Source organism: Coptis chinensis, chromosome 3 (assembly GCF_015680905.1).
Source record: "Coptis chinensis isolate HL-2020 chromosome 3, ASM1568090v1, whole genome shotgun sequence".
Taxonomy (NCBI): domain Eukaryota; kingdom Viridiplantae; phylum Streptophyta; class Magnoliopsida; order Ranunculales; family Ranunculaceae; genus Coptis; species Coptis chinensis.
This window is the reverse complement of record NC_141458.1, coordinates 103,898,124-103,916,090: the sequence shown is the minus strand read 5'-3', so window position 1 is coordinate 103,916,090 and position 17,967 is coordinate 103,898,124. Positions and strand designations below refer to the sequence as shown.

The window sequence follows — 17,967 nt, the reverse complement described above, 5'->3', positions numbered from 1 at the left end:
GGGAGATTGTCAACATATATTTTTAGGGTTTTAAGTTTTGGTCCTCCTAATAATAGCATAATTAGGTTTTGGTGAAAAAATGATCATTTATTAGATTTTGGTCCTCCTGATTATAGTTTATAGGGTTGACTAACCATGGGCCCTAATCAATCTCTTATGATTTTTCTATTACCCACAATACCTTTCCACATAAATTAGTTTTTGGTCCTTCTAATAATATCTTCGTTTAGGTTTTGGTCTTTCTACCTTTAAAAGCTCTTATAATGTTTGGACCACCCAAAATCCCGGAAGTGACAGCAGCAATAGTTGCTGGGTCCTCACACTTGCATTGGGGCGACTGCAAATATATACGAGGAACTTCTTTCTTGAAGGTCCAATCACGATGGGGGCGTGAGAAGCAGCCAAGCTCTTGAAAGAGAGTTCTTCACGGATAGTCGATAACCCCATGAGAATTTCCAAGTTGTCTTCATTTTTCTTGGAGAACCCAATGTCAGGGTCAATAATCATCCTCCAAGATGGTATTCCAGATAATTCTGCTTCCCTAACCCGCGTATATAACTCGGAAGCAACCTGCTTACACACATCTTCATAGTGTAAATTCTCATTCGTTTGCATTGTGGATGGATCCCCCCTCATGTGCATGACAATATACGGAACCTTCAAATGAGCAACGACATTAAACATTTCAGAGTCCAAATGCCCACCAGATATATCATTCACCAAATGAATCCCTTTACTTACTGCTTCAGATGCAACTTTAGAATAAAAAGTATCTACAGATAAGAGCTTGCCTTCTACCTCAGGCAACTTAGCGATAGCTTCAATGGCAGGTATTAGCCTATCCATTTCTTCTTTTGCTAAAAAAAATTCTGTATATTCACAATTGGAGCTAGAATGGGCAAGAGTAAACCAAATAAACATCAAAACTATAAATAAATAAAATAATAGATTGAAATAAAAAAAAAAAAAAAAACAAAACAAAACAAAACAAATTGCACCAATGTCAATAATGTCAAAAGTGAAACCCTTTCAGAGATCATTGACCTTTAATTAAGCACTAAGATGAGAAACTGCAGATTCTATAGACTGAAACTTCCCTCCATCATTGTATACACTCCACATTAATTCACCCAAAATTTAGTGCGTGGATAGAAAAAACTGTCCAGGGTGAGGTTGAGAACCCCCATGACATCGGCCTTCTGCGACCAGTCCGGCCCATAAGTGATCTCCAACGGGCAAAACTCGTTGTAGTCCGTCCTTACCAATGAGGGATTACCAATGAGGGATTAACCACCTGATGTCAATATTGTCTTGAAAATAGATGCCAACTAGCAACACCTGATTATCCTGACCCACTAGTCTTGACATCAACTTTTACTACAGAAGGACCAAAACCTAAATGAAGATATTTTCAAAAGGACCAAAAACTAATTTATGTTTACTCATACCTCATTTGTAAAAAGCATGTGGAGGGGTATTGTGGGTAATAGGAAAATCATAAGAGATTGACTAGTGCCCATGGTGAGTCAACCCAATGAACTCATGGTCAGGAGGACTAAAACCTAATAAACGATCATTTTTGGACCAAAATCTAATTATGCTATTATTAGGAGGACCAAAACCTAAAAACCTCCATATTTTTTCATAGTATTTTCAATAGTGGAAATCAATTCCCGGTGAAGAGATTCTTCAAGTTGATTACATATAGGTAAAAATGCTGATCTTCCCATTTTTTTCTATTTTCGTGTTGTTATTTTGTTTTTGGGTTAACTAGTATTACCCCCTCACTAGATGAGACAATTAAGAACCCCTTCCATTAGGATTCCCCCCACTAGATGAGAAAATTAGTGTTTTTTCCAAAGTATACAAAAAAAAAAAAGTCAACTTGGATTGACCATTGTTGTGTGTGTATTTAGGGTAGAGACCCTAATTTCCCATCTAATGTGTATGTGTGGGTGATACTCGTTAACCCTTTTCTTTTTCCCATTTTTTCCATAGACGTGCCGTTATTTTGTTTTTTTTTAAAAAAAAAAAAATCTTTTGCCCTGTGAACAGATATTATTAGATTTAGGTAGTGGGGTATGACAAAAATTTATGTTAGTTATGAGATACGAGAGTGTTTTTACAAGAGTGTCCAACAAGATCGGGTTCTTCTCAATAGACCGAAAGAATTCACTAACAAGATTTAGCCGATATAAATCCCGACCCACTAACTACGCGAAACTCGGAATATACGAAATTTTACTACGCTGAAAAAGCTGACATTTATACCGAAATAAAATTTTCTCGGCATACCTTTTCGTATAAGTTTTCATCCCAAACATTCCGTCCGCAGCAGGAAGGAAACTCAACTCGCTCCCGCCCAAATCATGCCTATCAAATGGTAAATATCGAAACCCTAATTTCTCCAAATCAGAAAATGAAAAGAAAATTATTCTAACTATTTAATTTATTGTCCGAAAGGGTTCTTTATTGGCAAGCAAATGTAGGAGCAACAGTGAACACTCAAATATTAACTGAAATATCTCAATGCGTTGAAACAATTAACGGTTCTAAAGGTGGCAGATGGAAAGCTACTCTTAACTACTACAAAGCCAATACTAGAGGTATTTTTTTTTTTTTTTTTTTTTTTGTTCTAAATTCTGAATTTACGATTCTTGTTATTGTTATTAGATCAGTCAGTAGCTAATCCCCCAGAGTTTCCACGGGATTTAATGGGAATTTCACTACAAGAACAACCAAGTAAATACTACTTTATTATTCGTAGTCAGCGGATTGTACTTGAAGCTGATACATTGGTTCAAATGATCATGGAAAAGTTACAGTCTTATAGATCCCGCATTTCCGTTAATTTCGAGGTTATCTCTCTTCCCCAGCTAACTTCTTCTTGTCGTGCTCTTGTCTTGTATCCTTATAAGGTTTCTTGTGTGTAGGGGATACAATATCAACTTGGTGATTTCCAATTGAGGATTGGGAAAGTTGTTGCAACTAATGCAGATAGTTTGAGGGGCATCGTTTTGGAGGTAATGCTTAGCACATTACGTTATCTCTTCCTAGTTAGTATACTGTATGAAATGCAAACTATTAAATCATACACAACTCTATATAGGTTCCAGAAAACTGCATTGCGACTGATAACTCAATGCATGATACGTTATTTGGGAAACTGCCGTCTTGTTTGAATATAACTTGCAATGCCTAGATTTGAGGCTATGGATCTCTTAATACTTAAACACAAATACATGACACATATAGTGAAGTCCTTCTACTCTCTTTTGGCAGATGGAATATCTTCCGATTTCTTCAGTAGAAAAATCCAGACTAATAATGGAAGAGTTTCTTGATATGTGGCAAGAAATTGTCTCAAAGAGGTCATTGCCTGGTCGTTTGATGCATATCGAACCAAACTTTGCAGAGTATGGTCTTGCAGACCACTACACTCCACAACACACTGTGGTTCAGTACGCAACGGTCATGACTCATCTATTACAATCGAATGTGAGAAATTAGAAGATTGAACTATAGAATGGCTTCAGGTTACCAAGGTTATTCCTCTTCTTATAGTACTAGTTATACTTGCTTTTAAGTTAGAACTGGTTGCTAACGCTATCTTGCGTCTTGGATGAATCTTATATTTTTGTCTTACCAAAGTGGGGCCAACTCTTAAATGAATATTGTTTTCCCAAAAAAAGAAGCCGTGTAGGTGATCTTAACCATATGTTTACTATAAATCTTGGTTATTAGTGATATTGTTTGAGTATCAATTCCAAAGTCTAGGTTCTTTTATTAGTCTCGGTCTCGTGTCTGCTTCGTAATCTGGCTTTTAGATGAATGAACTGTCTTGGTTGTTGGTCAACTGTGCGTCTGTGCGGCATATTAAGGGTAATGTGCATATGACATATGTTTTGTTTAAGTTTCTGGAGCTGATAAACAATAAAGCTATCAGTCACCATGTTGTTTTCGGATGTGAATAGATATAGGAACACAGTTATTTTCTTGAGTAAAGGGGTAGCAGGCGCCCATATTCTGTGCTGTGACATACTTATGTCTTCTTTATTAAGGGTGGAATTCGAGCTAAACAAGCCGAGCTTTACCATGCTCAAGCTCGGCTCATATAGTTAAACGAGCGAGATCGATTCGAGTTTAAACGAGCCAAGCCCAAGCCGAGCCCGAGTTGCTCGGTTATTTTACACTATAAATATGCTATTTGAGTTAAACGAGCCGAGCTTCATCAAGCTCATTCGTTACACGAGCTTTAATTTGAGCTCGAGCTCGGCTCATATAGTTAAATAGTTAACAAGTGAGCTCGAGCCGAGCTCCGAGCCCTCGGCTCAAATTCCACCCTTATTCTTTATTATAAATAACTGAACAACTTAAAACAAATCAATTGATTGACCAAGTATAACTCTGTGATTCAAATCACATTATTCTTGCATAATATTGGTGAGTTGCTACGACAATCTTGGGATACTTGTTACAAACGGTGTAGTATGATTTGAGCTCCGTGCTGTGGCTGAAGAGTGATGACGGTATAAGGGGCATGGGCATATGAGGGTGAGAGTTGAAATGCAAAGTGTTGCAGAATCATAGCCAGTGCCATCTTTGCTTCTATCATAGCAAAGTTCTGCCCTACGCAGATCCTTGGTCCCCATCCAAATGGAAAGTATGCTACATGATCCTTTGATGCCTTTGCAATTCCTTCTGAGAATCTCTCTGGTCTGAATTCATCTGCATCATCGCCCCATACTTCATGATCATGATTAATAAGAAGTGTTGGGAGAATGAGATGGACCCCAGCTGGGAGGGAGAATTCTCCAATTTTTATTTTCGTGGATGTGTATCGAAACTGATGGATCACAGAGGGATATAGCCTTAGGACTTCATGTAGAATCATCGTAACCTGCAGTGGAAGTTGGTGTGTCAGTCACAATGGTGTACGAATAAAACATTTTTATACTTTTAAAAGACCAAAGAACGACTAATTAGTAGTAGTGCAGTACTGTATCTGAGTATATGACGACACCTTATTGTGTTAACTTTCTCATCTCAAGTTCTTTTCTATTACAAGTCATCAAATAGGCTAGTGATATCCCTATAAATTGCATATTGAAGGAGAAATACTCACAATCTTTAAATGGTTTAGATTTTCAAATTTGGGCGTGTCTTTCCCGCAAACTCGTAAAACCTCTTCCCTCGCCTTCTCTTGCCAGCTTGGATGCATTGCTAAGACAACCATTGTCCATGTTAGCCAGGTTGAACTTGTTTCTTGGCCAGCGAAGTAGAACAACTTGCATTCCTCTATCACCTCATCAATTGTCATCCCATTAACTTTTGGATCAGTTGCTTCTATGGAGTACTGGTTACTAGACTGCAAAAGCATGCCTATCAAGTCATCATCGTCTGTATCTCCATTTCTTATTGCCTGTACTTTCCTTTCAATCAGACTTCTTAGTTTTGCTTTGATCTCTTTGTCCAGATTTGTTCTTCTCCTGTTTTTCTTTGTGGGAATAAATCTACAAAAGAAAAGGTTGAAATGATTAGAAACCATATTAATCTGTCATGTAATGGTTTTCTAATTAGAAAAAAAATTGAACGTTTGTGTGGTCAACATGTGTGAGAGCTTGTGTGAGCAAGCATTTGAGCTTGGGGAAATGAAGTAGCCAAAATTCAAAGAGAATTGAGAATGTACCTAAAACCTGGTATGTAAACAGATTTAAAAGCTTCAAGGACTAGTACAGCTTGCTCCTTTTGAAGTTCAAAGATCCTCTTGCCTTCTTCGTAGTTACTTCCAAAGGCAGTCCGTGAGATTACATCAGAGCTGAAGGTTTGGATATCTGGCCATACATCTAATTCGTGAGATCCTTGAGGACTAACCATCTTCTTCCATTTCTCAATCAACTTGCTACAACTGGTTGAGAATGCGGGCATCATCCCCTGTCGTCGAGAAATTCATGATTAAGATGATATGAAACCTAGAGGTGCGGAGATTTCAATCATAATTTTGGTTATATTTTCGTCTGCAAAGTTGCAGCTCTTAGTCTACAAAAGAAACATTCTTTAGCTTGGAAAATATGAAATACAATGTGGTATTAAGTTGTACTCTTGAACTTATTATCTTTAAAGGATTGTTGCCCATAAGGTAAACTTAGTTTCACTCGATAATAGATTATTGCACTCATTGACAAGGTTACATCTTGAACTACTTAAATTGTCACAGAGATTTACCAGTTTCAGAGTCAATATTTTCTTTGAACAGGAGCGCTCATTGTATCTTTACTAATTCTCTGTATTACCACTCAATCTGTCTATCTTGAGTGTCAGTGTCTTTGGGCAGTAGCACTACGTTGCAGCTTGAGAAAATCCCTATAGAAATGTAACTCGTTTGGTGGTATGTTTTAACAAGTATATATGACCTAACCAGATTATTCCATCCTTATACCTAGTTTACTTATTTCTTGAATAATGGGGGAAGTTTATCTGATTATTCTGTTCTTTTATTCAATCTTGCAGTTAGTATCAGGAGGACGGAGATATACAAAAGTCTGCATTAAAATGAGTAGATATGGATGGACGGAACAAACCTTCAGTTTTTCAATATGAAAAGAAGGGGTAACTATTTTTCTGTGTTTGAACCATTTCTCTCCTTCCATAGTTGAGAGTCCCATAGTTAGAAGCTTAATATGTGGGTTCTCCGGTGGTTTTTGAACTTTACCAAACTTTTCTGAGAGGATATCCTTCACTAGTTCTAGATCCTTAATGATCAGGGTAGGAGTCGTTCCTAGCCAAAAGAAAGTGATCTTCCCTGTGTTTCAAGTGTCAAACTATCAAACGCAACTGATATATAATGAGAATTGAGAAAGCATATCGTAATTGTATGAACTTTCAAAATCTCAATTCCTAAAGCTATCTAAGAAGAACAAAAGAACATAACATACCATGAGTTTGTACTATTTTGTTGAAGAAAGGGATGACATATGGCACGATACAATGCGTTAAGTTCAAGGGCTTGGACCATGTTTCTATAAACATATTTGAGTACTCTTTCAGGTCCCCATGCAAGAACTTGTAAGGAGTACCTTTGATCCCTTGTTGCTTCAAATGCTTCTCTACGCTTTTGGGTTTCCACCAAAGTGAATGAAACACCTTCGCAGCACACCAGACTAGCAACAAGGAAGAAACAATCACAGTGATTAGCATCACATTTTCCATTTTAGTTCGAACCAAAAGCAGGGACCTTAGTAGCAGTTATGATAGACTGAAGCTCAGATGGAGATCGTTTATAGAACTTTTTTTGAAATGTTTCTGTCCACTAATTCACCACGACTGTTTGTAATGTAAGGACCACGTTTTCTAAACTTTCTTTGCTCATTTTCTGAGTCAAACAAACCTGTCTTTTCCAAAAGCCTTGCGTCCCACGTAGGGATGTCCATCTTGCCCGACACCAAATTAAAAAAATACCCCGCTCCAACCCTGTCAACAAAACCTGAACCCGAATCAAAACCAAAATACATAGGGTAGGGTTTGGTCACACTCTCTAAATTCGAACCGACCTGAGTCATACCCGATAATTTAGCTCTAAACTAGTTAAAAGGACTAAAAAGCTGAAACTGAACTCGAATCTAAACTCCAAATCCGATTTCAATTGCCTACTACTAATCCCATACTTGAACCACTATGCTCAACATACCGACTTATAACCTTGGCAGCAAGGTTATAAGTCTGTGCATGTATTTCTTTAAGCTCTTTTCTGTCTCTTAAATTATGTAATATACAGGTGTAATCACTAAATTACATACAAATATGCAAAATCAAAGAGAAAACAGTACCCGAACAGGAATACGTATTGCCCTGTTAGATTATCCACATTTCCGTTTCTTTGCTTTTTTGTAGCAAAACTAATTGGGGAAGAATTGCAACTGTCTCAAGGTATATCGAAAATGCCCAATAGATCTGGAAAAAAAGCAAGTTATATCAAAACACCACAAAATGATTCGCTGGGAAAAATTGGAAAGATGTTTACATAGAAATTAGAAAGGAATATTGTATATGACTTGAAACAACAAATGTATTTCTTCTACAAGATCATCCACGAGTTCTTTTATAGTCTAGTTTAAGAGGAACTCTGGGTTTATGATGAAGAAGAGTGCTAAAAGAAACTTTCACTCAAAACAGGCGGGTACAAAATGAGATGGTCGTTATTTTTATTGGTATTTGTTACTAACGTATCCCATATTGTGTTGGGCAGACCAAAAAAAAACAATTATTACAAGTGGGACTCGAGATCTCTACAACCGGGTACATAGATCATCTTTGTAACCGTGTTATCTCACCGTTGATCTGAATCCGAGATGTGTGTGTATCTCGATACCTGTGTGTGCGCTCCGAGATGTGTGTGTGTGCGCCGAGATACAAGATGTGTGTGTGTGTGGTACAGAGATCAATCTCTGTAATCAATCTCTGTACCCGGTTATAGAGGAACCGGTCTCTTACAAGTGTGTCATTGGTCCCAAAAAGTCCAAAAAAATAATAATTATTACAAGTGTGTCATTGGTCTCAAAAAGTTGAATTCGAAAACCCCAAGCTTAAACGACCCGGCTAGGTCGTTCGTTGTGCAAACCAAACGGTCTGGTCACACCGTTTGGACTAAGTCCAAAACGATGTGGCCATGTCGTTTGGGATTTGGACTTAGAAAAAAACTTACCGGTGTGGTCACATCGTTTGGACTAAGTCCCAAACGACTTGGTCCAAACGATGTGCCCACACCGGTCAAGAGGCCAAAAAACAGAACTTTATATTTTTTCAAAGTTCAAATCCCAAACGGTGTGGCCATATCATTGGGACTTAGTCCAAATGGTGTGACCATATTGTTGGAGACTAAGTCCAAACGGTGTGGCCATATCGTTAGGGATTTTTCTAAGTCCAAATCCCAAACGACATGGCAACATCGTTTTGGACTCAGTCCAGACGGTGTGACCAGACCGTTTGTTGTGCACAACGAACGACTTAGCCGGGTCGTTTAAGCTTGGGGTTTTTGAATTTTCTCATTCAGCCACTATACACATGCATATTCAGTCCTAGTCACGTGCATATTTAGCCTTAGTATTTAATGTTAGTGTTCGGATATAATTTTCATGGTTTAAGATTTAGGATGGTGGAAGAGAAAAGAAGAAAATAGATAAGAAGGGCTGAAAAGGGGAAATTCACGTTGGTTTGGGAGGTGCCCAATACAAAACAACTTTTTGGGACCAATGACACAATTGTAATAATTGTTTTTTTTTTTTTTGTTTTTTTTTTTTTGTTTTTGGGACCAATGACACATTTGTAATAATTGTTTTTTTTTTGTGTCTGCCCAACACAATATGGGGTCTGTCAGTAACATGACCCTTTTTATTTATTTATTTATTTTATTTTGTGCTTTTATTGAAAATATCCCAAATTAATTTGGGAGATATTATTAGATTTAGGCAGTTGTTGGGGTACGACAAAATTTTATGTTAGTTATGGAGTATGAGAGCGTTTTGTTGGGTATGTCCAAGATCACCCAATTAATTTGGGGTAGATGAGTTTTCAACATTTACTTTTTATTTTAGATAACAAGACTTTTGCCATTTTTTCAATTTCCAAATGCTAGAATGTCCAAGACAAAAGAAAAGGTGGTGGTAGTATTTATTTCAAATTTGAAGGCGAAATTTGGAGAAATTGGACGCAAATTTTGACCAATTCTAAGTGGTCGCAAATATCATTTGCAAATTTAGAATGAGGGTACCTTGCGCGACATTACTACTGTCGCCCCCAAGTTGAAAAAAAAAACTCGCGCGATAGTACCACTGGCGCGTGGTGCTGATTATAGTAAAAAAAAAAAATTTGTGGCGACATTTGCAATGGCGCGCGACATTACCACTGTCACTCCGCATCCGCATCCGAAATGTCAAATTTGTGAACAAGAATGCGGCTGGACAGAGTTGGAATTCCAAGAAATTTCGAGTTTTGGAAGCAAATTTGAAGAATTTGGAAGGTGATACTACCACCTAGAGATGCTTTAATGGTGTCAATGGGTACATGTTTAACTGGATCTGCATAAAAAATCATGGTTACAGTTCCTAATTTTAGAAACCATTTAAAAATAGGTACTAAAAAAACCAAACCATATAGAATCGGAAACTAATGATTTTTTAAACAAAATAGCCAAACATAATTGGAACCGAACTTGAACTGAATGTTATCATACTTTTAACATAAAAAATATCTAAATAAAAACTCAAAACGTTCATTTATATATTACTGTATTATATTTTTTAGTGTAATATGTAGTTTTCATGGTATTTAATATTATAAATAATATAAAAATGTAGCTTACAATTTTAAATATATGATTTTACTTAATTTTATTATTGAATGACATAATTACTTATATCAATATTTAAAAAGCGACTCATTTGTGCAGTATTTTTTTGTTTATAATACACATTTTTTAATAATACCAATAAAAAATGTATGTAAATAGTGAATCTATTTTTTAAGAACTGAAATAAAGAACTGGAACTGGGAATACCCATTAGGAACCAGTGGTTAGGTAAGGTTCTACAATTTTAAGAACCGTAAAAAACTAAAACCATAATCTGCAAAATTAAATAGTTCTTGGTTCTTACAACACTAATAACTGAATTGGACCTAGACCTGGACCATTGACACTCCTATACCTAACTCATAAAGTCATATCTCATTGTATTATATTTTTTTCATCTTAAAAAAAAATTATTAAAATTTTCAAATGACATGTTATTGGCTTTAGTGGTTGTTCTTATTTACACCTATGTAGCACTGTCATCAATTCAATTGACTCCCACAATCAAAATTATCCATCTTATTGCAATTGAGTAGGAAGGTGATGTACGTCCAAGAACTATGGTGACACATCAACATGAATATACAAAATTATCCATCTTATTGCAATTGAGTAGGAATATCACACCTCAAATTTCCAGAAAATTTAAAACAATGATATTCAATCATCTGGAAACTAGGGGTGAAACAAAACCCAATACCCTGTTATCAAACACGATATAAAAAAACTGAAACCAAAAGACTCCAAGAGCAACTCCAAATCACGTGTCCTCATCCACTGCATTTTACCATCTATGTTTCCAAGAACACACCCACGTTGCAAAACAAAGCAAACATGAGCCAACAAATTGAATTTGCTGGTATGAGTAAGACTAAAAATATAAAATAGTATGTTCAATACTTCAAATAAAGGAATATACAATTACAATAATTTCAACTTGGAAGACAAGTTAGTTCCGTTTTCTCAAAACGGTATGTAGTTTCTTCCCAAGTATGATTTCACCCTCAATATGTAATTCCAAGAATCTTCTATAACAGTACTCATCATTTCCACTTTCCAAAATAACTCACAAGATAAATGTCACTTACATTCCACTTAGTAAATGCACATATGATAACCTAATTAAATATGAGTTTGATACACCTTACCTTTAAGCCAGCACGTCGTCTTAGGATAGGACAATGTCTCTGCATAAAAAGTTAATAAGTCCTACCCTCCTGTAAAACAAAGTTAGATTTTCCAAACGTAATCATTTATAGTATATATATATTTCACTCTCACTGCAACTATCATGTGTCTATATAATCTGGCATAATATATTGCCAATATTAACATTCATATCACACCAACATATCCATTATATTATAATATATCCCCAATATTAACTAACATTCAAATCAGACCACCATATCCATCATATCATATCACGTTAACCATATTCACATTTCTTCGTAAGAAATTATATGCATCATATCATAATATATCACCAATAATATCCAACAACTCACTCATACTTAAAGCTAATATTTTTCTTAAAAACCACTTATCTATTTCTGAGAACGAGGAAAAATATCACAACTAGGGAGTACATTCATCCCTCGTGAGTATCAACTCACACAAACCACGTATACATTTCATTGTAAGAAATCATGTACATCATAATACATAAATATTCATATGCAATAACTCAGTCACATATAAAATTAATATTTTATTTTAATATCACTCGTCTACTTATGAGAACGAGAAAACATTCACAACCAGGGAGTATATTCATCCCTCGTAAGTATTAACTCATACAAACCACATAAACATTTCTCATAATAAATCATAAATATCATATGCAATAACTCCATCACACGTAAAATCAATATTTTACTTTACTTATTAATTATCTCGTTGACTCATTTATTAAAAGACACAGCCCAACCTTTAGTTTCTACTCCACGATTTGCACTACACACATTTGCCAAATCACACATATCCGTGTGCCTCACTCACACCGAGTACCACTACAAGATATATGTCCCAAGCGGGGATATCACCTCTAGGAAATATATTTTCATTTTGTAAATTCGTAACTTGTGAGTCACAGGCATCTCTGGGCTTTCCATACACATAATCACAAAGTCTCATTTGGGCATAACAAAATATCAGGTCATTCATGGCACATTCAATGAATACCCTGGGTCATTCCCGTCACATTCAAGAAATACCCATCATAATACTAACAGGTCATTCATGGCACATTCAATGAATACCTTAGGTCATTCCCGCCACATTCAAAGAATACCCATCATAACACTAATAGGTCATTCATGGCACATTCAATGAATATCTTGGGTCATTCCCGCTACATTCAAGGAATACCCATCATAACACTAATAGGTCATTCATGGCACATTCAATGAATACCTTGGGTCATTCCCGCCACATTCAAGGAATACCCACCTACATTCCCATACATTCAAGGAATACAACCAACCCGTAAGGCGAATGCCTTAGTTCCTTTCTAAGGCGGCTTTTTACATGACATCATTAGTCATAAACATTTCTTTCCATCAAAGAGGCGTGGAGAGATCTAAAGATGTGGACGACACATTAAATTTTCACCAAACACTTTTACACCGGATTGTAACACTCAAGAGTTCTCATTTATTATAATATTTTTATTACAAAACAAACATCGTCTCAAACAATAATTCATTACTAAAGATTCCAAACACAATAACTAATCAATTCACCTTATTATCAATTATATAAATCATATATATCAAAAGGTTAAATCAAGAATAACGTATTAGCTAAATGTCTCGTGAATACATTTTAAACAACCACAATCACGTACACCATTAAGTACTAACATTGTACATATATAATTATCACAATAACTAATAACTAATATATAATATAGTATAGTGTAGTGGCTGCACTTTTGCTCAAAGTTGCCTACGTATCCAAATCTTTCAAGATTGGAATCAAGTCTTCGTAGTTCTTATCAGCCACATAGTCAATGCTATAGTTTTTCCTATATTCATCCAAATGACATGTAACTTAATTATTTAGAAACTAGGGTATGTAGACATACTTTTTCATGTATAACTCGAAGTCCCAACCTTAGCCCATCTAAAATAAAACTTTGGTTGAAAACGGTAAAAATCCTAATTTCAGCAAATTGGATTTTTGACGGACTATCTTCCGAATGAAACAACTCTTTCCACAGGTGTCCAAATACATCGAGGCTTTTTGTGTTGGAAAGCTAACACACAGAACTTATTTTTTTATGTTTTACAAAAATACTCAATCTCATTCTAAGTATACGAAAATTAGGTTAGAACACAGTGCACAGAAACTGATTTCTGACGCACTGTTTTCTGCCAGTCAAACTTCCAGACATCATATCTACCTCCACAGACCTCGTAATATGATGAGGCCAATTGAGTTAGAAAGAAGACTTATAAAACTCACCTTTTCACGTTTTACAAAAACTCTAACTCTTCCCCTAGCTTTATGCAATTTGTGATCAAACCCTATGTAGAAAATTGTTTTTGACGAATAGAATTTCTGTCGCATATAATTGTCGAGGTCATATCTTTTCCCTCACTCATCCAAATTAAGTGAGGCTTACTGCGTTAGATAAACGACTCTCTAAGGTTTCATTAGGTTTTGGTTTCGCACAAATCTACAAAATATAGTGTCCTATACACTTCCTACAATGCAACATATCCAGAATATGTGCACAAACAGTTATCATATATTGAAGTTAGTTTTCATAATCTTAAACACGAGTATGAACTTGGGTCAAAGTATGAAGTTGTACCTCTATAATTCTAGATTCTAATGGTTTTGGAATCAACACAAAAGAGTAAATATTTTATTTTATATGATTTTATTACTGCAGACTACTCAGTTTCAGTCCCAGTTTATGCATCAGACTTCAACTTAAATTTCAGTATGCAAAACAACTAGATATAAAATTTTACAAAACACGAAAGTTGTAGATATGCGTGTCTATAGTAGACAGGCATTGGATTCATATCATAGAGATAAAAAACGAATTTTCTATGCTTAAATTACTAAGAACAGTTCTGAAATTCTGAAAATCAAAACCCTATAACATGAATCCAATGACTTCACATCATTCAAAACAGTTGCAGGCCTATATAATACTACCAATCAATCAATAAACACATGATTTACTCACTACCGTATACAAATACTCCTGAACACAACAACACCTATATATCAAAGCTAAACTTTTGGTGCCAGTAACTCAATATACCGAAACTCTCTGATTAAACAAATAATTTCGATCTCAAAGTTCTATATCATTATAGAGAATTAAATACGCAACTAATCTAAACCATAGTAATAAATCAATTATATGAAAATAAGGTTTAGACTACTCACCCGAAATTGAATTTGCAAAAGAATACCCATATATGCTTCCTTTTTCTCCAATCCCTTTTCTTCTTCTTCTCCTTCTCTTTATTTCTTTCAATCAAAAATATTCTTTTTAATGGAGGCTAGGGTTTTATTTTTGAATAATGAGATTTTAAATACGCAACTAATCTAAACCATAATAATAAATCAATTATATGAAAATAAGGTTTAGACTACTCACTCGAAATTGAATTTGCAAAAGAATACCCATATATGCTTCCTTTTCTCCAATCCCTTTTCTTCTTCTTCTCCTTCTCTTTATTTCTTTCAATAAAAAATATTCTTTTTAATGGAGGCTAGGGTTTTATTTTTGAATAATGAGATTTTTACAGAAGAAATTCACAGGTATTGTTTTTTCAATGTTTTAAGTTTGTTTAAATTAATCTATGGGCCTCAAATGGGTCTAAAAACACCCAAGGTCCATACCTATATGAATGGGTACATTTTAACAATGTTTTCAAGCCCAAAAATGATTCTAAAATACCCACACAAGTTCTAACAAACAATTCATGTAAAAACAATTTTGAAAAATCAACAACAACCAAACAAATTCTAGAACAAGCTAGACTTCATAATATAATAGTTATTTTCAATTCAAATAATGTAATTTATGTTGTTTAAAAATTGGGGTTGTTATAAGGAAGGTGATGTACGTCCAAGAACTATGGTGACACATCAACATGAATATAACGTCCAACTAAGGATGCAAGAAGCACACAGGTAGACTATTGATCATTTGTCTTCCTAAATCCTAAAGTCAGTTTCATCCGATAATGACATTCACTACAACAGGAATGAAGTTTCCAGGTTACATTGGTTGTCCATCCGAAATTATAGTTGCTCTACTTTTATATGCGTTTGAACTTTGAACTTGCAATAATTAATGGGTAATCTTGGACACATCCATAAAAACACTTCCGTATCCCAACTTTAAAATAAATAAATAAAATGATTTTAGACACATTTAGCTTCCAAAATTATCATTATTTTTATTAGACATATCCAAGATATTTATTGACTAAAACAAGTCATTTATTGAATACTAGTTTTGAGCACGTGGCTATGGCACGTGTCTTTAACAAAAACAAAACAAAAAAGTGAGGTGCAAAGAAGCCACCACGTGTCTTTAACAAAAACAAAACCAAAAAAGTGAGGTGCGAAGGGTTTGACTTTAAAAAAAAAAAAAAAAAAAAAAAAAAAAAAAAAAAAATGTTTTTATCGTTTTGTGGCGAATGGTATCTTCCATGGCTTCCCGACTCACTCACCTACTCCTTATTACAACGTAGAATAGATAACTCGTGGGATCCATACTCAACCCTCTACGTGATTCACTTGTAGAATAAAAAGACCTGATTTTCTTTTTCTTCTCCAATAACCTCTTCTTTTATCTCACCAATAAACATGCAAACACCAACTTTTAATTTGAATCAACCATACCAAAGTAATGAGAATGAATACTAACCGAATGAGGATGAAGAAAAAAAATTCAAAATCAAATTTTGACGGATGAGAGAACTCAGAAGACTATTATACTTTGGATTACTACAATGAACATATACAAACACCAAACAAAATATGAGTTTGTTTGCAATATTAAGCAAAGTGTTATTTCTTTTGACGAGTCAAACCCATTTTTTCATAGACGTGCTGTTATTTTGTTTTTTTTTTTTTTTTTTAAAATAAAATTCTTTTGCCCTCTACCCATATATTATTAGATTAAGGCAGTTAGTGGGGGTATGACAGAAACTTATGTTAGTTATGAGGTACGGGAGTATTTTTACGAGTGTGTCCAACAAGATCGGGTTCTTCTCAATAGACCGAAAGAATTCACTAACAAGATTTAGCCGATATAAATCCCGACCCACTAACAAGTAACAAATCGAGAGTTCAGCCATTCACTACGCGAAACTCGGAATATACGAAATTTTACTACGCTGAAAAAGCTGATATTTATACCGAAATAAAATTTTCTCGGCATACCTTTTCCGTATAAGTTTTCATCCCAAACATTACGTCCAAGCAGGGGAAGGAAACTCAACTCGCTCCCGCCCAAATCATGCCTATCAAATGGTAAATATCGAAACCCTAATTTCTCCAAATCAGAAAATGAAAAGAAAATTATTCTAACTATTTAATCTGTGAGCGTAGCGAACTCTTGAGGTCGCTTTTCAAAACCCACACAAAAAACCACTTGTGATGTGTCGCCCTCCCCTTTGTCTGTCCGTACCCCCCAAAAGCACTGTTTTTGTGTCTGACGCCCCCTCCCCCCCCTCTCTTTTCTCATTTCTCCTTATCTTCGCATCCAACCTCTCCCGATCGTCTCTCTATTCTCGCTCTCGGATTTCTCCCTATGGTCAAGACAAGCAGTGGTGGAGCTAGGAAAGTAAGTGAGGGTGAGCCAGCCAGACAAAAACCAAGCATACAAAAAAAAAAAAAACATATATTATATATATTAATGTATTAGAAAAAAAAAATCAAATCTAAACAAGTATTTGTTCATAGTTGTCCTCGGCGGCCTTCTTTTTCGTCATCCTTCTTCATCTTCTGGAAGCGTTGTAAGATCAATTCGGTATCAATGCTATCAAAAACTTATTTTTCAATGTATGTTATTAAACAATCATTCAACCACTCATCTCGCCATCCGATTAGCAAAGCGATTCTTTATGATATTCATAGCAGAAAATGCCCTCTCCACGATTGGCGGTGAGCAACGGGTAAAATCAGCCAACTTAATCAACAAATAAACAAGTGGGTACACAATGTCTTTCTTTGTCTCAACCATTTTTTTTGGCTAGGCGCTAATTCCATTTACTTCACCAAACTTAGTATCGGAACGCACATCAATGATATAATTCTCAAGCTGATCCGCTAATTCCATCTGATCTATCTCTGAAAAATCATCGGGATAAAGTCGAGCAAAACGGATCAACTTTTGCTTATCGAAAGCAACAAACGATTCACTAGGATCAAGACATGCCATACAAAGAAGTAATTCTGTGTTTGCTTCATTAAACCGGTCGTTTAACTCTTGAATTTGCAAATCAATACAGTGATAGAATAATCTAACACGATAGTAATGTAAATTGGTGTTTCCTTCTGCTCTTCGTCGAGACCTCCCTCGAGCCATATACCTCTCTTCCATATTTGGAACAACCACATCATGTTTGACACATAGTGAA

The 17,967-nt window shown here is 35.3% G+C and overlaps 2 protein-coding genes and 1 pseudogene across 2 annotated transcripts; 1 reads left to right on the top strand and 2 right to left on the bottom strand.

Annotated features, from left to right (window-relative positions):
* Positions 1-226: 226 nt before the first annotated feature.
* Positions 227-1,266, bottom strand: LOC147512401 (folate synthesis bifunctional protein, mitochondrial pseudogene; annotated as a pseudogene).
* Positions 1,267-2,243: 977 nt separating this feature from the next.
* LOC147512400 (mediator of RNA polymerase II transcription subunit 20a-like) lies at positions 2,244-6,763 on the top strand. The gene is made up of 6 exons (XM_086595368.1): positions 2,244-2,383; positions 2,464-2,606; positions 2,674-2,858; positions 2,934-3,023; positions 3,283-3,545; positions 6,511-6,763. Exons 1-5 carry the CDS (start codon positions 2,370-2,372, stop codon positions 3,508-3,510), a joined length of 660 nt encoding a protein of 219 aa, XP_086451494.1. The 5' UTR covers positions 2,244-2,369; the 3' UTR covers positions 3,511-3,545; positions 6,511-6,763.
* LOC147512399 (cytochrome P450 CYP72A219-like) lies at positions 4,392-7,607 on the bottom strand. Its single transcript, XM_086595367.1, has 5 exons — positions 6,936-7,607; positions 6,582-6,802; positions 5,690-5,934; positions 5,126-5,513; positions 4,392-4,900 (listed from the first exon to the last, which is right to left on the bottom strand). The coding sequence occupies exons 1-5, from the start codon at positions 7,207-7,209 to the stop codon at positions 4,475-4,477; spliced, it is 1,554 nt and encodes a 517-aa protein (XP_086451493.1). The 5' UTR covers positions 7,210-7,607; the 3' UTR covers positions 4,392-4,474.
* Between the last annotated feature and the right edge of the window lie 10,360 nt (positions 7,608-17,967).